This window comes from Battus philenor, unplaced genomic scaffold (assembly GCF_028537555.1).
Source record: "Battus philenor isolate CCGP_79_NKW_IND1 unplaced genomic scaffold, ilBatPhil1.0.hap1 SCAF_3, whole genome shotgun sequence".
Taxonomy (NCBI): domain Eukaryota; kingdom Metazoa; phylum Arthropoda; class Insecta; order Lepidoptera; family Papilionidae; genus Battus; species Battus philenor.
In genome coordinates this window covers 8028317-8050512 of record NW_027181693.1, presented here as the reverse complement: position 1 = coordinate 8050512, position 22196 = coordinate 8028317, and the positions used below count along the sequence as shown (strand labels likewise).

Sequence of the window (22196 nt, the reverse complement as noted above, 5' to 3'; positions counted from 1 at the left end):
CGCTCGGAAGCAAGCACGTGTGGCTCATCCCACCCGCCAATTTATCTCTATGCATTCAAAATCATCTGTTAACCTTAATAATTTAAGACTCATTATTGCTCTTTTGTGTTACATGGTTGACAAAATGTGACATTAGAAATTACACACTTATCCTTTTATAAAGAAAGTTCTTTTTACTTTAGTGACAATGATAATAGAGTAAAATATTCGTCCATTCTTGTAAAACATTATACCGAGAATTACCAAGAGAACAAAGTTCTCTTTCGTTTTATTACCACGAAGACAACTAAAATTGATAAATAATGGATGGAGTGTGTAATAATTAGCTTGTATTGCTACCGTAGTTTTAAAGTACATAAAATATTTAAGACGCAACATAAACATTGTCTGATACAGTAATGAACAGACGAATGCTATTACCGACTACATTTTTAGGTAAGGAAATTCAATGGTGTTAATATTTGTACATGGTAGGACTTTCACAACAGAACTGAATCTTGTTTAATCAAAAGTAAATGAAGTTTTAAGATCCAAAAAAGCACGTTAGACGCACTTGTCTATTACACCATTTCATACATTGATTACCTCGATTTATAATAAGATCGATTGAGGAATGAGGAGACCCGCAGACAGCGTCTTCTTCTCGTCTCACAGAAACACTTGAAGGTACTATTCATTAGCCAAATGTTATTTATATCAAATAAGTAAAATTTAATTTAAATAAAATTTGTAACCTAAACGTGCTTCATGCTATAATGACAGTTACCAGATTCTTAAGTTGCAATAAAGTATCATCAGCGTTATACGAATAACGTTACATACAACGTAGTAATGAATAAGTACGTTGTAATATTTTTCGATATTTTTTATTATTTTTCGTCTGAGGTTGTTTATATTTTTTTGGTGTTTAAATGTCGCTAATTTAAAAAATAAACATAAACAGTGGCACGTAAGCAACGAGTGACGTCGTTATAAGAAGATATGGCAATATTGGGACACGTTGGTTAAAGCGGGCGCGCCATATTGGGTGCAAGTAATGCAAGTCAAGGTGGGCGTTTGCGCAACTCTACAAGGACTGTGCAGCCGCTGGGATAAAGTAGTAGTTTTAAACAGCATTTGCCTAGCAAATACTAGTTCACAATGTGGATATACAAGACAATTTTTTTTAAATACAATACTTACCTTCGCAGGAATGATTTTATATATAATAATAATAATAAAAAAAAACATACCACACCTAAAACAATTTTTTATTTTGATAGAAATTTCGTGCTAAAGTCGCCGAAAGACTGGATGCAAGTTGATTTTAACCGGTCCTGTCAGAGATATATGGGGGATGTAGGCCGTTCAGTAGTGGATTTTCTATAGCTAAAATTATGATGATGAACGTATTCTCTAATTACGGATTGCTATAAATATATTTAATAAAGATCTATATATTAATCTAATTCAATGCATATTACTTATGTAGATTGATAACCTGAAAAATATAAGGTAACAATAGTAGAATTAACATCGATGGTTGACTCCCGTATATATAGCGTGTAAAAATTATAAATAATTTGAAGTCTTGCGTAATGCTTAGGTAACGATAGTGTTCAAGAACGCAGCGGGCCGTTTAACCTGGAATCAAAATATGTTCGATCTACTACTCACGAAACGGCATAGGCTGTTCGGCCTACGCCTTGCACAATACGAGCGAGGACATCTGGCTCGACGGCGCCCATTGACCAGTTTATGTAACTCACTAAGAACTTTAAATTCAAAAATCAGAATTTCTTATGACGTTGCATTGCTTATAAATACGTATACGTATATTTTCACTACTTCATATATGAAGTAGCGAAAATACTGTTTAACACAACGAAAATCATAATTAAAAAAATTAATTTGCTTTATCATTAGGTTGATTATTTAGGTGTAAAATAGGTATTCCTATAGCACATTTATTAATAAAAATCATTAAGACTCATTTATTTCTAATCATTTTGAACAAAGTGATTGCTAAGAAATATGTTACATTAATTTTTCAACTTCTTGTAATAGTCTGCAGGGACAAATAGTGAACAATGATTAATTTTAATAGGCAGTATTCCGAAGTTCAAAATGTTTTATGCTATTATTACTTAATCCATTAATTTTTAGATAGGGCATCCCATAACCAATTAACTCCGTATACTCCGGCAAAAGATTTTTTTTAAATATTTTCTTTATATTAAGAAATCATGAATGCTTGGTAAGGCAATACAGAGCTAAAATAGTAACCACTGATTTCACGAATGTGTTGTGCGGCATACAGAGACTAGCTGTGAAGTATAAAAACAATGAAATAAAGTCGAATGTGCGGCATGGAGTCTGACTTTCGTTATATACAATTCTTTACATGTCATCTATGAAATATATTCAAGAAAATACGATTAACATTGTTATCAAACCACATTCAACAGCAATCCAAATTTTTGACTATAATACTGGATTTCACTTACTATAAATGTATCAGTTGCATTTCAAAATACACTGGTTTGTACACATTTATTCGAGTCCAAGATAACGACAAACTTTTTATTAGGTTAATTCAAAACATCGTATTTTACAATGCCTTATCTATTATTTTTACTTAATATTATCGACATAACTGTTTTTAGACATGTAAAAACATGAATAATTGTGTGTTCTGTAACGTTTTCAGGTGAATTATTAACATTGTCATCCATCGTTATTTTTAAAATTTAGTCCGTCCTCTGAAGATCGCCACGATGATCAGTCCTGTCCACATCCAGCTGTCCGCATCCAGTGACTTCCAGAGATCTTAACTGCCGTTTTAAAATTTGCTGTTCTTTATTTTTTAGCCATAAGTACTAACTCTATACAATTAGATTTTATAATTAGTTTTCTATAAAAATTTCAATACACCCTTTCCTAAAAAAATTATTTCGCAACTCGGAAAACATTCTATATTTCAAATAATAAAATATCGAACTACTACTATAAAAGTAACACAGACAATTGTACATAATTGAGATAAAAATAACTTAACATCTGTTCATATTTACTAGTAATACTCTAACATATTTTAGGTTATTAAAGATTTGTTTGTGTAGTGACGTATATACATACATAAAAAAAATAATGTGAATTGTAATAATATGCAAGAAATTATTACAAGACGACGATAAAATAATTAAACAATAACTTGAAAACCATTTATAACTATACAAATTAAACAACAGAGAAATAACATACACGCATTGGCAATTTACATGATACTTCAAAGCATGAGAACTGAAGGTACCCAACAATTCATACCTTATTAAGCAAATAACAATACATTCCCATTGCCCCTTGTATGAAGTAATTGCTATTAAAGAGCAGTAATATAATATAACCGGTAACTATTGTTCAATGTAACGTTGTGTAACATTATTTACGCCCTATAAAGCAAAATGTTTTGTGCATATTAAGAGCCAGGGAAGCTGCGACTTGTTTTTGTTTTTTTCTCTTTTTAATTATACTACTAAACAGATAGGCAAAATATGGAACGGGCAGCAACCGTACATTGCTGGGATGGGTATTTATAGCCGCCCCACACGCAGTTAGCTGCGAGTCGCTAAGCGCATCCCGCGATACTCGAGGGACGCCATGCGCCAATACTTCTGCTTTTGAATGGACCCAGCACGAATATACCTCTTTAAAGTTCAAGCTTTTCTTATAATTTTAATAGCATTACTTAAAATATAACAAACTATTATAGACATCACATTGAAAAGTCTTGTGCGAAAATGTTACAGATTATAAAATACTTAATTGTTTACCTCTGTTTTCATACATTACTATTTTTATAAAACTGCAACTTCAGCTATCCCTAAGTATAAATAAATAAATAAATACCAAAACTAAGACTAACTTATATGTGGATTAAATTACAAATATATTTCTAATGTTATTTTCTACCCTACATCTTAGATATATATATATATATAAGAAGTATATATGTGTATATATATACCCAATATCATTGGTAAGATCATGATCATGTCAGCCGATAGACACCCACTACAAGGTATAAGCCTCCCCCCAAGATTTTCAGTGACCGGTCTCGCTCTATCCGCACCCAGCGACTTCCCGCGACCTTGACTATGTTGACGGTGCACTTAGTTGTGAGGCTGCCCACGCCACGTCTACCGGCACTTGGTCGCTGCTCGAGATCTTTTCAGCCCCATCAGCCTACGGTTGTACGAGCGATGTGCCCGCCCACTACCACTTAAGACGAGGAATTCTCCAAAATACTTCAATTATCTTAGTTCTACTGCTTCTTCTCATTTTTGATTTTTTACATATATATTTCATATATAAAACAGCACCGACGAAATATGGAGATTCTTTGTCCATCAGCACAATGGAATTATTTAGCGAAGTATATTTTGTTAGGTATATTCATAACTTTGTAGTAACATCGTTTTCAATTATTAATAGTACAAAAATTGTTAACAAAACGTGTTTTTGTATGCGGAAGAAACTAAAAATACTTTAAAGCTAACTCTAGAACAACTAATCCAAAGCTGTTCGTCTCAACATAGCAATGCTATTTGAGTTTACAGAAATTAGCTTGTTTCTGCTAAAAAGTAAATGACAGTAGCTGTTGACCCCCTTATGTGCTTATTACATATCCACAAGTGTATCGATGACTAAGTCAAATATTTTATAATAATTGTTTATATAGCTGACTCAAGACTTATCAAGTGTATTAATCACTTACCTTACCGTAAATACGTGTTTCCTTACCTCTACTTACAGTTTACGTCAACCGCCGCAAGACCTTGTGACTGCGTATAATTGATTTCTTCGTTGTCATTTTTTTCTTCATTGTCATTGAAGTTTAGTAACTGTTCTTAAGTAATATAAACGTTGATATAGCAAAACATTATGTAGGTATCGACGACGAAAACAGACGTAACAAAAAGGATTAGTTTTTGAATGAATGAAGGCTGAATGAATATATTAATTACTCCCTCACAATACTAATGTATGAATGATTAAAAGGTTAAAAACGGTAAATACGACATATCTGTTTTAAACTGCACAAACAGCCAAAACATATCTTCTAAACAAATTGATTTGTACATGAATTCATTGTTGTCCCATTTATTAACCTATTATGGTCAATCAGTTTCGTAATAATTAAAATTAATTTTATAAAAATAATAAACATTTAATATAATTAAATATTAAAAAATCTAAAAATATAATATATAGAAAGCCAATCTTATAACAATTCAAGATAACTTCAGTATTTATTTTAAACAATTTATTTTTATGAGTATATAGTATTGTTGTGGACTTCATTACAAATTATGAAGTATGACTCTTGTATACAAAGGTTATTCAATATTCGACCTTTTTCGTACACAATATAATTTGTAATACATTTAATACTAAAAAGCATCCCTTCTTTACTAAGGCTAAGAACAGAAAAGTTATGGTCTGAAAAACAATGCATAACAGTACAAGGTACTTGATTTATAAATACAACCTTTATTAAAATGAACTGTATATATACCTATGAATCACACGCAATATGCTACATATATATATATATATATACTATATAACTATGTAATATATGAGCCCTTCATGATTCATCTGTTAGAATCTAAGTCCTGTTCACAGGCACCATAACATTCCATATGAAATCTTTCACAGATCTCCACATTTTTAATTATTCACTTCTAACTCTTTAACTGTATGAGGTATACAGATATATAAATAATGATAGATAACTAATTTAAATTTAAATTTTGTAAACAAATATTTCCACTACAGTAATATAAATTTGAAATCAAATTTTGTCAAGGAATGTCCTACTAGCAAAGCTTTATATTTTTTCATCAGGTTTTCCCAGAACCCTTTTCCAAAATGTGACAATTTATTACTCAACAATGGTTTATCATTTAAAATTACTATTGCCAGGCAAACAGAACCACACCAAAGACACTTTTTTATATAATCTATTTATTCACAAGTGTATTTGTATATTATATCGCATTATATTTACAAGAGATTTTGGCACAAAATGATACATTTTATTATTTCAATATAAATTATAATGTTTATATGACTAATCTCATTGTTAAATATAATTGAACTCAATATTACCATTTTGTGATTTTAACTGCAGTTGAAAGACCGTCATTAACAACTAACATCAGACACAAGTTCAGTCATAAGGAACAGTTGTTATTTATATGAACAACAAATTTGTCCCATGTTATGTGAACTTAATAAAATAAATTAATATATCAAACAATTAAAGCTTTGAAGAAACCAAGTATTATAAATGTTCTCTTGTAGACAATAGTGGACCAATGTACATTATTTTTAAACTTACATGGATATTTATATACTCTTATATGACACTGTTTCATATTGCAAGTATAATCATGGAAATAAAATATATTAAAAGCCCTGATTACTAAAAATACAACAAAAATTCATTTTCAACTTTTATGCTGCAATTAAAATGCATTGCCCCACTATAAATTCCAAAAGTTCATGGTCAGTCAATAATTGTTTTTTTTTTAATTTTAAGCAGTAAACTAATGTCAAATTGTGATAGAATAAAAATAATGATAAAAATATGTAATTCAAAATTAATAGGATAGTATTTGAGTAATATCACATAAAAGTTGATGTTCATATAGCACACATAGATAAAACAAGTGTCAATTTTTTTAAACACATTTATCTCTTAGTAAGGTAGCAATGGTCATGAAAAGTCAAACACTCAAAATTACAAGTGGTCTATTAAATGATGGACATGTAAGGAACATGCTGACGACTCTATATCCATTTAAAAATAATTAGCCATTTGTAAATTAGCAATCATTTGTCCTTGTATGGCAGCTAGCTTTGATAAAAGATCTTAACAAGAATATGTTTAAAGCCATGTTAAACATACCTCAACCATATTAAAAATTTTTGTTGCTAAATATGGTGAAATTTTGAAAGTGGAAACTTAACTCTGCTGATGTACACGGAATGGTAAATTGACTAGCAGATCTACTTATATTTTGGTCATAAAGGTTTGTCAATATGTTTTAAAACATTAATCATGTAAGAAGTGAATAAGTACTAAAAATTTTACATAACTAAATTTTCTCAGTAAAAACTACTTAAAGCATGATATTTAACAAAAAAAAATAGTTTGAATTAAGTAATAACATGTGATGTAGAAGCCACAATAAACTTTTAAATGACATATAAGAGTATGAATGTTTACCTTGTTTGAAGAATAAAACTTCACTTGTTATTCTCCCACATAAAACTTTTATTATAGATATTTTGTTATATGTATTATCACAAATCCTGGTAGACTTTAAAACACAATCACACAACTGACAATTCTTAAATCTGTGTTTTCTTTGATTACTGATTTTTCATAAACATAATTTACACATAAAACACAATCTGCATGTTGACTTAAGTGTAACTTTATGGGGCGCACTTTACACAATCATAAATGTTTATTGCATATTTGGATGGCTTTTTAATTCCCTAAAACCGTCCTTGTCCTTCCACATTATTAATCTCATCAAATTATATACAAAGTTCACTAACATTACTTGACAATACATTTATTGTTGTTGTATAAGAATCAGACACCATCCCAGTTACTTGAGAACAAAATCAAACTTATTACAACTTTGCTGCTACATACTATGTTCCAATTTGAAATAATACTTAATTTGGTTGTGATAACGATCATTGCGGGAGTATCTACCAGTACTAAAGTATGAAAATATAAGATAAAGCACCTCGATTGGACAATGGTATGTATCATAGATATTAACAACGTGATATGACGCGCTCCGCGGCCGCCGAGGGTCCGGCGACGAGGGCCAGCAAGGCGCGCACGAAGTCATCCGCGCGCCCTTTGGAGGCAGGCGACCGTTGAGCCAAGGCGGCTGCTTCCCTGCCTCGTCTTGCAGTCTTACGAGAAATAAATGCCACATTACACTCTAAATATTAAAGCACTGTACAACAACAATAAGGTTTCTTGTCCTTTTCTGGACTAACGTTCATTTCGCGCACAATCTCGGCGAACATTTCATTTACATTAATACGACTCTTGGCCGATCCTTCGAAGAAAGGGCAACCCCACATTTGTGCTAGACTTGAACCCTCAGCTTGTGAGACCTCCCGCTGATGTTCCAAATCTGCTTTGTTACCAACCAGTAAGATTGGTACACGCTCAGAACCTTTTACACGCGTGATTAACTCTTTCATTGGCTTTATATCTTGGAACGTCTGATGATTAGTTAACGAATATACCACCACGAATCCTTGGCCATTTTTTATATATAAATCACGCATTGATGCGAATTGTTCAGTCCCCGCCGTATCCAATATTTCTAAAACACAAGGAGAATTGTCCACTTCTATTTCTTTCCTATAAAAATCCTCTATGGTGGGGTCGTATTTTTCCATAAAACATCCGGACACAAACTGCACCGTCAAAGCACTCTTACCGACCCCACCCGATCCCAGCACAACTACTTTGAATTCGCGCATTATTGTAGTATCTAAATCACACTTGCCAGTCTTCTTTAAAACGTTTTAGAAACGTATTCTCACTGTGTGCTATAATAATGTCATTGCTATGTCGGTTTATGACTCATTCGATAGGATCTCTAGAGAACGTTCACATCGAACAGATAACTAAATGGTAAACAGCGACGCCATTTTAGTTAGATGAATAGAAAAACAACTTTGATTGCATCCCGGCGTCGTGCTAGTCACTTCACACGCGAAACTACAAACACGGAAGCAAACATCTATCCAACTGACTTGTTTCACGACAGAGTCGACAGCGACAGCAGGTTGGTCAATGCACTCTCTTGCTATGGTTTCATTGGTGAATGGAATAATTACCAACCGGATACCGATGTTGCAACATGATTATTTCCAAATAACACAATTCTGTGAAAATATTTTTGAACGTGTTATATGTTTTAACTGATGTAATCTAACTCTTTATTAAGTTACAGATTGCACTTAGTTTAACCTTCATGTGAATGTTTTAAATAAATAAATATACAATTAAAACCTTACAGATTAGTATAAAAAATATTACTTTTAAAAACAAATCAAGTGAAATTAAGTTCTAAAAATTTATGTACTAAAAATCTATTACTTTCCTATAATTGTTCATGAGCTAAAAAAATATCATAATATTATAATTCCACAGTTATGTGGAAAATTTAATTATAGTGCTACATTAAACCGGAAATGCTTTCAATTTTAACGGGCAACACTGATAATCGTTTGAAAATAAATAACACCTCCTTAAAACCATCTAGAAAAATAATTTATGGAATATAATTCTATGCTGAATAACCAATATATTAATAAGGTTTTGTAAAGTTTGATGCATCTAATTTAAATATTTCTCATAATTTTAAAAGAAATTATTGCTAATATTACAACGATTAGATAAACATAGATCTACAATATTAAAACTAATATTTTGTTAAATTTAGCAATTGTCATTTACGGAGTGCAGAAACTGGTTGCTGTCAGTTTCATTAATATCTATGACCTCTGACTAAATTTGACAATTGCGTTCGAGCTATTATTATGTTTTGACGGATTTGATATTTCTGTTCTTACCTTTTATATCTCAAATAAAGTATTTGTTAAACTGTCGGTAATTGCTGTAATCCTATATTTGTAAGTTACTACGAAGTAAATTATAAGGCAGGTAGGATTTTTAAAACTTGCGATCTTCGATAGTTTCAGCTATTATGTATCTGATTTTTTTGCACATCCCGGCTACATGTCTATAAGTATACTATTAGAATAACTAGTTATTTTTGTATTTTTTGTGAGCTAAATGTATTCTACTTTGCTTGAATAAGTTTTTAATTTCTTACCATTCCTATTATTGTTTTGATTCCTTTACTACCTCTATTTCTTGGTATCACTAAAATTAATCGTTTTTTTCTTGTATACTTTGATGTCCATCACAACCAGGAGATTCAGTTCTTTTTACGTTCACAGTAGCGATTGGATAGACTAGATCTTTTGTTAAGTATAAATTTTTATTAGAAAAGTCTAAAAATAGAGTCTATTTCTAATTTTTGTTGTGAAAGTAAAATGTTATGATTTTAATCCTAGAAAGTGACGATTTTTATTGGTATTAGAAGTAATTTCTAAACTGTGTGTGAACTAAATTTCTTATTTTTGTCTTGGCAAAATTAAAGAGGTTAATGAGGCTCTGGCTAGAAACAGCAGTACAGTGTATCTTGGTATAACTGCAGCACTGGCTATGACCAAACCATTGTCGGATAGTTAGGATACTAAATAACATGAAATTTAAAACAAGTATAATTAAGTAAATTGTAATAATGTAAAATATTAGGTCAGATAAATGAATTAGAATTGATTATGCTAAGATATATGAATTAGAGATAAATAGTAACCCACCGTGCCACCTATTTGTTGCAAATACAAGACATGCACACATTGTACATGTAGATCACAGAATTACTTGATAATTTAAGACAGAAAAATAATATAAAGTGGTTGAATTTTAGCAACAAGTAACCTAGGTGAATGATAATGATGTTTAATTACATACCATACAGGCAAACAGAAATAAAATAAAGAATTACAATAAGAAAAATGTAAAAAGTAAAAATGATAATAAATGTAACCAATATTAAAGAACTTTGTCATTTGGTGGCTGAAGATTTATGGGTAACTTAAAAAATATTGTTTTACCATATTTTATTTCTGTAGTCTTCTATAGCTCATGTTTGAAAGCAAATTCAATTTAAATAACCATCTATAAATATGTCTTTTCAAAAAAACTACTATGTTGACTTTAAAAACTTGTTTATCATAAATATGTTTACAGATTAACATTGAAGGCATGTCTCATAAACCAACACCATACAGCCCTAATTTTCCCCCTGGGCAGGGCTATGAGCCACCAGCAGAAGGAGGAAAAGTAAATGAAAGTTATCCTATGAATCCACAAGGTGGTTATCCTGGACCTCCACCAAACCAAGGACCTCACCCAGGTCCTACCCTACCACCTGGGGCTCAGCCTTTACCAGGAATGCATTCTGGATTCCAACCAGGATTTCAACCTGGTTTCCAACAAGGATTTCAACCTGGCTTTCAACCAGGTTATGCACCTGGATATCCTCATCCGCAATCCGGCTACCCTGCACCAATTGTTCAACAACCAGTGCCTCAAGGTCCACCAGGTATGCAAATTTTTATATATTATCATTGATATTTACATTTCAGATAAAATCTCATATAAACAAACAATTATAACTCATCATCATAGATGAGAATTTAGAAGTTAGTTTGTTATTATTTGCTTGACACAGTACACTTAAACATGTTGCTATCTATTTTTTTCTAGTATATTAGTTGTAATTTTTGGCAGCAAAAACGTCAATGAAAAATTAAAACAAAGATCACAAACAATTTGTAAGTAAAAATTAAATATATAAAAAGAAATATACATACCTGTCATGATATTATTGTTATTAAGCATGCGCCCCAGCCGCGCATCAACTGTTGCAGGTTCCGATGCACAGATATAAAGACTGCATTGCAACCTTAGGTTTTCTTGGGGTGTCAGCGATTATTACAGACAAGGAAAAAGGTTATAGGGATATCTTCAATGGGAGAGAACCCATGCCCTTCTCAAAGAATCACATCAAGTGTGGTGACCACCTAAAGATGAGCAGAGCAGTACCGCCTTAATATTTCAAGCCTTTATGGATAATAAAATGATATGTGACAGTAAATCTACAGTGTGAATCTCAATGGGCAGCATACCAGTGCCTATCAACGAAGGATGTTATTCACTGGTTTAATATCTGCTTAAAAAAGACACGGTATTCAAATTACTTCAGAGGCTCATGCTTACCTTAGAATTGGTCATGTAGTACATAAAATACTAACAAGATCAACCTAAAGGTCCAATTAAAGGTCCCTGATAACGATGCTGGTTTTAAGTTGTTGTCACTAGTGGCAGCAAAATGGACAAGTGTCATCACAGGAGTGTAGCTATCAGCTGACAATCTGTTGCTGAAAGGAAGTATCATAAATCGGACGCTGTTGTTAATATAGCAGATGTTCAAGCAATAGCCACATATGACAGTCCTCTGCTAAAAACTAATCAATAAACAATCTTGCAAGGTTTTATTCATGAATTTCAATAGAGAGTGTTTACAGAGAACATTTTATTGGATTATTAAAAATTAAAGGAATGAAAAGATTTGTCAAGAATAAAAGATGCACTGAGATAAAAAAAAGATGAGAATGCTTTTTAAAAAATCTGTGAAAAAAAATATTTTGTAAAAATATTTTGTAAAAATAGTCCCCATGTACCTAATTCAGGGGTAGTACTAGAGGCCCTTAAAAAAAGTGGCCTTTAAAAAAATCATTTCATTGGAAACCATAAAACATACTCATTATTTATTATATAGACTTTGACTTATAAGTCATTCACTTGGCAAAGCTTACCTCACTAATTGGAATAGATTATACCATACAAAAGTGTGTGCTGTTATTAATTGCAACAACCAATGCTTGTATAAAAACCTTTCTCCTTTATTGATTTAAATTTGATTGTTCATACTTTTAGTTCTATTTCTTTACAAATAATTTACTTATTAAATCAGAGACAAATTAGGCATTTAATTCAAAATTACATTTTTGAATTAATGTTATTTTATTTAAACTCTCACTATAAAAATAAATAATTTTTACTATAATTTCACAAAGTGTCTTTGACTTGGAAAGTTAATTCTCATAGAGATTCTGTTCTGCTATGTCTGCACATGTCTGAAGCCAATGATATACAAAAATTATGTGATTTTTTGAAACAACTTCAATTAAGACCCACATTATGGTCATGTTTCTGCATATAAAATGTGTCAATAGTAATAATAAAATTTTGTTTTCAATATGTTGCCCTTTCCTATCATCTTATACATACAAGTTAATGACTCCTTACTCTGATAAGGATATTTATACTTCTGCAATAGTAACAAATTATCACTTTGTTGTGATATGGTGTTAGTGTATACCTGTGTTCGTTATTAATTTTAAAAGAATTGTCTCTAAATCTTGTGAAGGTTTATTCAAAGAACATGGTGATTGAATATATTGAACGTCCATTTGATATTTTGGAGGAAGATTTGTGTAATAAGGATCAAGTAACAAATAATATTAAATGGTGGAAAAATAAGAAATATTTTTCTAGAAAGTGTAATTTTGAAAAATTGAGAAGTCGTTATATTGTATACATTCAAACGCTGAGTACATCAAGTGCCAAGAGGACCATTTCGAGAATATTTCGTAACCTTTTTAAATCACGCCACACTGGCTATGAACAATTTTTAACTGAAGAGGAAAAGAGGTTCATCATATTTAAGACCAACCGGGATTTGGTGGAGGATATTAAATACTAATTTTTATAAAATAACAAAAATGTTTGTGGTACTGTAACAAATATATTTTCAAACACTTTTATAAGAAATGTTTGTCATAATAAAATGCGTGGTCTCTAAGGATTTATTTAATATTCTCATTTAATCATTTAAATATTGTATGAAACTACACACTTAATTCTTCAATATTGTCTACATGTTGATTGGTTATTAATGTAAAAGCTTTAAAGGAGTGAACATAAAATCCATTTTCTGTCTAATATAATAATTTTTGCAGATAAATGAGCTACACATTCCCTCTTTAATGCATTTAGATTTAATCACCTTGTATAACTGAGCCTATCAAATTCCTCACTTATAAAAATTCTACACAAATTTGTTTTAATTACATAATTGTATTTAGTACATTACATTACATTCTATTTGTTTGTGTTACATATCTTGTAATCACGTCTTATCATATGTAGGTAAATACGACTATTAACCACCTAACTCTTTTACTATCACAAGTTCTGTGTTATTTCAGGTGGTTGGATGACTATTCCTCGAGGGCTCAGCAATTGCCCTCCAGGTTTGGAATACCTATCTATGATTGACCAGCTGCTGATGCACCAAAAAGTAGAACTGCTCGAAGCTTTTACTGGATTTGAAACAAATAATAAGTATACAGTGAAAAACAATGTTGGACAAAAAGTTTACTATGCAGTTGAAGACAATGATTGCTGCACTAGGAACTGCTGTGGTCCTATGCGGCCGTTTGAAATGAAAATCATGGATAATTTCCAAAACGAGGTGATGACTGTTCGAAATATTAATAGATAACGCTATACGTAAATTACTTTGCGGCATTTATAATAATGCAGTTTTTCTATTTATGTGATGTGTGTTAAAGATAAAGCACCTTTACAGAATACTCATTTTACTGCTATATATATATATAATATATAATTAATTTTGGATTCCATTTCCACCTGCGATTCTCTATAAATGACAATTTAAACACAGCGATGACAACAAAATGACAATTTAACAGTAAATATGTTTTTTCAATAATTTATTGCAAATAAAAATTGACCTATGGATCAGAGAGGTGATATTGAACCTTAAAAGAAAGCTTGCCCATCTGAAGTGGCACAAAGCTCGTGCATCGGAAGGCCATTGGTGCTGTAAGGTTCTCGAGTGGCGACCACGAGCCCGCAGCCCCCCCACTAACCGACACGGACCACGGGCCGGCAACATAATCAATGTCGTGGAGGTCATTGGACGCGGGAAGCGCAAGACCAGTCATTGTGGCAATCTTTACGGGAGGTCTATGCCTTGCAGTGCGCCAATTTGACGTGAATGTCAAAATATATAAAAAATTGCCGTTTTTTTTAATCTGTAAAAAAGTAAAATTATTAACATACATTATCGTCCAAACGTCAAGAAACTTATGTTTTAAACAAAACAAAGGATTATCTACAAGACGTGACAATAAAATTAAGATTTACGTTCTACTACTACATTAAACAAGTTTTAAATATTTAACAGTTTAGCTTCGTTTACGTTTCGTCGGAATAGATTTTTCCTAGATATAACATAGTTTCTTTAACAGCTGACAAGCGATGATTTTCAATATAATATTATCAATAAAAAAAGAAAATATTTATAAAAAAAAAGAAATAATAATTTCAATAAAAGTAATTATAACTGCGTTGATCATTTTAATAAGAAATTGCAAATACTTAACAAATCACGCTTAAATTACGAAGCGTTATTGTAGTAAGGTGAACTTTATAAAAACAACTTAATAAAAAAATTTCGAACTATTTATGAATAATTGATCCGCATAAATATGCTAAATATTTTAAGAAATCAATATGAAATTTTAGGCATTTACGTATCGTTAGGAATAATAACTTGCTGAATTAATTGTATGTATTTTTTGTATGATATATATAGGCAAAAAATAAGATTTCCAGTCTGGCATTACATTTTTCTTCGTCTGCATTTTATAATATGGAATTCTTCATGCACAGTACACGAAATATTGTTATAAGCTAAGCACAGGGAATAGAAAATGAGTTTCTTTTTAATGACATCCTTGTTTATAATTAGGTGTTGATTTACCTGGTAACAAGCCATTATTACCATCCTGACATCCTTGGAAATCTGAAATATTTTATATAAGAAATTGAAATTTGATGTTCTGTCAATGTAAATATTGTTTTAATTTCAGGGTGACTGGTTAGAAGTGGAAAAGCTTTAGATCTATTTCCAATCATCACTGTATAAAGAGTAACTCTAAAATATGTTACATTGATTAACAAGGCTAACCACTGAACATTAATTAAAGAAAAATGTTTGTCTATACATATATATATATGTCACAAAACAGCTATTTCGTGTGGTAATTAATTCCTGGATTATATTTATTTCAGGTTATACATTTGCATCGTCCCCTAGCATGTGACTCTTGTTGTTGCCCTTGCTGGTTACAAAGCATGGAAGTAACAGCTCCTCCGGGAACAGTCATTGGATCGATTGAACAGGAATGGTCTATTTTTCAACCATCATATGTGATCAAGAACGCAGCTGGAGATGTTGTACTAAGAATCAAAGGCCCTTGCTGTACATTCTCAATTTGTGGGGACGTAGAATTTCATGTGAGTTTAATTTAAATATTTAAATCAAAAACTACCCTCTGAAACATCTTGTTTATGATACTTTTACAAAGTGTGTATACCTAGATTGCAATGACATACACATCTTACAGTATTTATGTGCAAAAGTGAATATCTTTTCGTGTTTAGTCTACTTTTTATATACTATCTGTCCCCGAGCGCTTTGCGTAACCCGCCGTAACTTTCGTGGGTGTGCTGGATGTTGGGCACAGTCATCTGTCCCATAGTAGGTAGTCCGATGTAATGAAAACACTTGTCAGATGGTTTAAACGTGTAGTAAAATATCACAGCATCAATGTCAATCAAAGTTACAATAATTCTTTTATTACTATAGCGGTATTAGCGACGCATCTAGCCGGTATTGCAGCGCGTCAAAGATAGAGACACACACGCGGAATCTAAAGAGAGAGTAGAAAAATAGACGCGTTCTTATATAATGAGTTGGGGTGCGTTTTATTGAAAGCCAATGGTGTAATTTAATAAAATCTTTTGTTGGTTATTTTTTACATGGCAAAAATAATATTCTGGCAAAATTTTATATATATGTGGTATCATTTGAAATTAAACATTTTTCATGATCGCTCACACCTCTCTTCAGGCTAGTTTCATAAAAATTATGCGTTTAGGCAGTAATTATGCATTTTTATTAAACGCCTCAATCTCTGTTAGGGAGTAGAATTTAGTAGGTCTGTTCGTATCATACTTCTACTCGGCGAAATTAATATACTCCTACCAAGTTTCAAATCTCTAAGCCTTATGTTGGAAGATATATTGTGTTGAGTCAGCACATAAGTGTAAATCTCTTACAAGTATTTCAGGTGGCTTTTATTGCTTTAACATATGTGAAAGTTGTTCCGTATTTTTTTTTCCATTATAGTTTATTTAATATATTTTCTTTTACAGTAAAGTCTAAATATAACTGAACAAAAACATAGTTTGTTAAGCATTGAACAATGGTACTAGTAACTAGTTTACTGGAGATACATACTTTTATTACTTATTATTGTAACTGTACCTAAATGGGAAAGGTTTAAATCAGAGTTCCCCAAACTTTTTGGTGTCGTAGACCCCTTACCATGTATTTCCGTGTTGGGTAGACCCCCTACTTACCTGATATTGATTTCCTGTAAATTTTTAACTGATGTGAAGTTTAGTGTTAAAAACTTAAAGTAAAAACACATGTTAATTTATACATTTTTTAATCAAATTTAAATTAAAACTACTCAAAATAAAATTTTGTATCTGTCATGTAAAATATACGTAACATTAATAAACTTAAAGTAAACTATAAATAAAAAAAACATAAACAGTGAGTCAATATTTTTAGTGAGAAGGATGAACCTGATGCTTTAATAATAAATTATCAACATTTGGGGTTTTGATATTATAAGATAGTATGATGTAAGTAAATAGGTACTATCAGTGTATGTGTTGAGATCCAATATCGTGGACCCCCATTTTCATTTCATGGACCCCCAAATTTTTTTTCGCTGACATAGACCCCTTGCAGGTTGTCATAGACCCCTAGAGGGGCGATATAGACCACTTTAGGAATCACTGGTTTAAATGCTTACGGAAACTGTAATACACTATAAGTATGTTTGGGTTTATATATTGTAAACATTTAATATTATAAAGGCAATACAACAGTATTTGCTTGCAAGCATGTCAACTTGAAATATGAATATCTATATTCTTCACAACAAATTTTCTATGAAAGCTTATATTAGATTTGTGTAAAATACAAGTAACATTTCATAATAAAACCAAATTAGCATAAAAACACCGTGTAACAATTACAGGTATATTCAAAAGACGGCGAAACTAAAGTTGGTAAGATAACTAAGCAATGGTCAGGACTCGCACGAGAGTTCTTCACAGACTCCGACTACTTTGGTATAACCTTTCCAATGGATTTGGATGTGAGGATAAAGGCAGTCTTATTGGGTGCATGCTTTTTGATAGTAAGTATCAATAATATAAGATAACACTTAGTGAAGATTTTCATCATAAGGAATGAGTAAAGAAGCATATCATAGAATATCCACGCACAAGGTGGTTAGATAACCGGGTTTAGTTCACTGCAAAATGTTTGTTAATAGCTGCTTCCAACTGATCCTGTTGGGACGGCCTAAGTTTAGCTGAGGACGTCATATGGCTGAAATGGTGATGATAGGATGTTTTGACTCAAGTTTGATTTCAAAGCAAAACCCAGTTTTACATCATTGGGGAATCCATTAAGCCTTTTTTAATTAGTTAAGTCAGGACTAATAAGCGAGTTAACCTCATAGTGTACTTTAAAGACCATTGCGCAAGTTGCTTAGTTTAATTTACTCATTGGCGACAAAAAATATTCAAGAATAAATTATTTGTTCTTATTCATACCTTTATAAGTACACTAAATAAAATATCTTTGTACTTTATTGTACATAAATAATTCTGTTCTATATCCAATTGATAGAACATATACATGTTCATAACAATTTGGTTGAAATAAAAAAATACTGGCCAGTCTTGAACTATAGATAATTTAATTTTTTTAATGCTATAAAGTAACGAAACGCACATCTTTCACATTGTAGCAAGTGATAATAGCATTAAGAGTGCACACTTTAGGGAATTTTCATCATCTACACTCATAGCAAAAAAAAATATGACTTATTAGATCAATAATTACACTGGCCTTGGCCTTGATCATGATGACCATATGGCGACATTGTCTATATAGGCAAGTAGTTGATTAGTTGATTTAAAGTCTTTTTATATTTTATGTTCATAAATTTGTCAACTACATGTGACTTAGACATTATGACAAATATTCCCAGTAATTCACTATGACCTATAATAAATTTATTTTCAGGATTTCATGTTCTTCGAAAAAGGCAAAAATGAAAATACCAGGGTGGAATTCTAAGAGGGACACGTATAATACTCGTGTAATGTTAAGATACGTATAATTTTTCAAATATACATGTAACCAATGTAGTCTTATGATCTTTGTAGATCTCGAATTTATGTTAATTTTAACTATATATTTAACTATGTGCTAAATTACGAGTTAACTCTTGTGGCAATTCATACACATATAGAGAAAGTCTCTATAGAGAATATTAGCACAAATGAAACCTAAGGTTTGAAAACGCTTTTATCTTATGCTACTAAAACTTAAAGCTTTACTGCATTTTTTACTCTGTTACTTTTTGAATATTTACAGTATAATCTAGAAAATTAGTTGATAAGAAAGTAAACCGATAACATTTATCTTGTTTTTTATACAAATTATTTTTTATAATAAATACCTGTATTTTTACTAAAACTTGTCATAATTTAAGTTGGTTCAAGATAAATATATTTATGACAGTTTTAAGAGAAACATATTCCCATTTGGTGCTCTATTGTTTAAAATTAGTATTTCTTATTTCCTAACACTTAAGTATATTAAACACAATATGTTATATCTTTTTTACAATATATATTTTTATTTTATTTGTTATGTTCATTGATAATTAACAATGTTTCGCATTAAATCTTGCCTATTGTTTAGAAAGGTTTGCAAACTTTTTTTTCTCATAGACCACTTTCGAAATTTTGCTGGTTCTGGTGGAGCTCCTGCACATTTCTGCCAAATGTCTGAAACTTAACAAAAAATTTGAAGATTAGATTACCATATATTCCTGGGGGTCCATGTGAATCACTCTGAGAACTGGTTTAGTAGATTGTAATTTCACACATCAATAGACCTATACAAAATAACATTTAAATTAAAAAATACTGACTTTTGAGTTACATACAATTAATCCAATCTGGTAAGTGTAACAGTCCGACCTTTGAAATTAAATACACTTTATTTACATAAATGTAATTGAATGCGTTTATCTCTCATGTTTTATGGAATGAAGCCAAAAAAGCTAAATACAAATAGTGGTAGAAAAAAATAGAGATGTGATAGCTGTGTATATCAGGCATCATACTGATGCTTTCTAAATTTAATCTTTTTTAAACAAATTTTTGACGATCGACTGCAATATGCTCATTTTTGCTAAGGGCTTTTGAGGATTGTTTTAATCATACTATAGTTGTGAAAATTTTGAAGCAGTATAATAACCGTCTAGTATAATAAATATCACATTGGTAAATTAAAAACTTGAAAAATAAACAAATATATGCTCATGTTATTCACTTGTTTCCTATATCTTATGACATTATTTGTGATTATCTTTTCACTGCATTTATATGTTCAACTTTTTATTACTTTCCATAATTTAAATGACTATGCATACTATTACTACTAATGTATATTTTTGAAACATTTAATTATTAGTGGAATATAATTCATGATCACATTATACTTTCTTAATGCATGCTATATGATGTTTATGACGGAAAATATTCTAATCTAGATTAAGGTGTGAAACAATGTAAACATTAAATGAATATAAACTTGGTAAATGCTTAGTTGTGGTTTTATTATCAACTTGGACTAAATTACTGGTCCGCTAGAGATGTAATTGGTACAACACAATCGGGAAATTACACAACTGATTCAGAATTGGATCAATGAAAAATGAGGGACATTACATACAACTGTCTAAGCTATAAATTCATAATTGGTGTTTGTTGTACATATATATATATATATATATATATATATATATATATATATATACACACACACAACATATGCATCGTGTGTGTGTATATACAGACATAAACAACTAAAATCTGTTTTGATACGTTTTTATTAGGATTTTCGGCCAGTTTGTTTATTTGATTAAAACAATATTTTTTAATTTCACAATGGTCCCTTTGTTAAGATACTGAGCTGACATTGACAAAATGTGGTTTAATTAATGTAAAATATCAAACAGATTCTTAGTCCAAGGATATGCTGGATTCCTGAAAATGTTTGCTTTCACCATTTATAAGAAATTGTAATGTTATATAAATTTAGTGTGTACAATCTACTCAAATCAAATTCAAATACAAATCAGGGACCGGACGAAATCCCCATCGAAGCTTAGAAGTACCTTGAAGATAAAGGGATAGATCTTATCTATTTTTTCAAAGCCTGGGAAACTTCATGTCTACCAGACGCATGGTGGTTAAGCACCATCATTCCCCTCTACAAGGGCAAGGGTTGTAGATATGAATGCAACAGTTATCGCGGATAAGTTGATGAGTCACACGATGAAACTGTATGAGCAAGTGATCGATGCCCGGTTAAGAACTGAGAGCTCCTTAACTAAAAACCAGTACAGCTTTGCTCCTGGCCTTCAACCATAGGTCTCATGTTTGCCATAAACATGGTTACTCAGGAACACAAACGCTCTTTATCGCTTTCTTAGACATGGAAAAGGCATTTGATCGCGTTCCTGTTACAACAATCTGGTGGAGCCTTCGTAAGAAAAATATCCCTGAGAGGTACGATATGTATAGAAATGTGAAATCGGTTATTCGAACTGCAGTGGGGCAAACGGAACCAATAGCGGTTACCAAAGGGGTACACCAAGGTTCTCTACAAGTCCATACCTTTTCTGCCCGGTGATAGATGCACTTACTGAGCATGCCCAAAACAAAGCACCATGGACATTTATTTACGCAGACGATGTAGCTGTTTGTACAACATCCCGAAAAAAGTTGGAGGTAGCTCTCGGTGAATAGAAACGTCAGTTACAGGCAGGTGGTCTTCAGCTAAGTGTTGCGAAAACCCACTACATGGTGTGCAACGAACCTAATTAACTTGAATACCCTCTCATCATTGATGGACAACAAGTCACTACATGTGACGAGTACTTACAAATATTTAGGTACCATTTTGCGCAACTCAGGAAATTTGGAGGTAAGTTTGGAGTAAGTATACAGCACCGAATCGCAGTTGGCTGGCTAAAGTGGCGAAAAGTAACTGGCGTTACCTGTGATCAAAGGATGCCAGTGAAGCTTGAAGGCCTGATATATAAGAGCATGACTAGTACGTTCGCGGTAGCCTCGGGGTAAGTGACATGGCCGATAAGCTACAAGAGAGTCGGCTTAGATGGTAAGGACATGTAAAGAGCAGATC

At 31.6% G+C, this 22196-nt stretch overlaps 2 protein-coding genes across 7 annotated transcripts; one reads left to right on the top strand and one right to left on the bottom strand.

Annotated features, from left to right (window-relative positions):
• Positions 1 to 7264: 7264 nt before the first annotated feature.
• Positions 7265 to 8888, bottom strand: Rap2l (Ras-associated protein 2-like). The gene has a single exon (XM_068770106.1). It carries the CDS (start codon positions 8566 to 8568, stop codon positions 8023 to 8025), a length of 546 nt encoding a protein of 181 aa, XP_068626207.1. The 5' UTR covers positions 8569 to 8888; the 3' UTR covers positions 7265 to 8022.
• A 724-nt stretch (positions 8889 to 9612) lies between these two features.
• Positions 9613 to 20523, top strand: scramb1 (scramblase 1). Of its 6 annotated transcripts, none has more exons than XM_068770230.1 (6): positions 9613 to 9726; positions 10916 to 11270; positions 14002 to 14267; positions 15896 to 16120; positions 17941 to 18102; positions 18999 to 20523. In XM_068770230.1, exons 2-6 carry the CDS (start codon positions 10931 to 10933, stop codon positions 19050 to 19052), a joined length of 1047 nt encoding a protein of 348 aa, XP_068626331.1. In that variant the 5' UTR covers positions 9613 to 9726; positions 10916 to 10930; the 3' UTR covers positions 19053 to 20523. The 6 variants fall into 6 exon arrangements, with proteins under 6 accessions (XP_068626331.1, XP_068626330.1, XP_068626328.1 ...); XM_068770229.1 differs by having other exon boundaries at positions 9613 to 9753; XM_068770227.1 differs by having other exon boundaries at positions 9613 to 9757.
• The last annotated feature ends 1673 nt before the right edge of the window (positions 20524 to 22196 follow it).

What these genes read in the sequence shown, in the direction of transcription:
- Rap2l (XM_068770106.1), bottom strand. Translation starts at nt 8,568, where the DNA reads ATGCGCGAATTCAAAGTAGTTGTGCTGGGATCGGGTGGGGTCGGTAAG.
- scramb1 (XM_068770230.1), top strand. Translation starts at nt 10,931, where the DNA reads ATGTCTCATAAACCAACACCATACAGCCCTAATTTTCCCCCTGGGCAG. An exon ending in TGGATAATTTCCAAAACGAG is followed by an intron (nt 14,268 to 15,895) that starts GTGATGACTGTT and finishes TATTTATTTCAG; the next exon opens with GTTATACATTTGCATCGTCC. An exon ending in TGGGTGCATGCTTTTTGATA is followed by an intron (nt 18,103 to 18,998) that starts GTAAGTATCAAT and finishes ATTTATTTTCAG; the next exon opens with GATTTCATGTTCTTCGAAAA.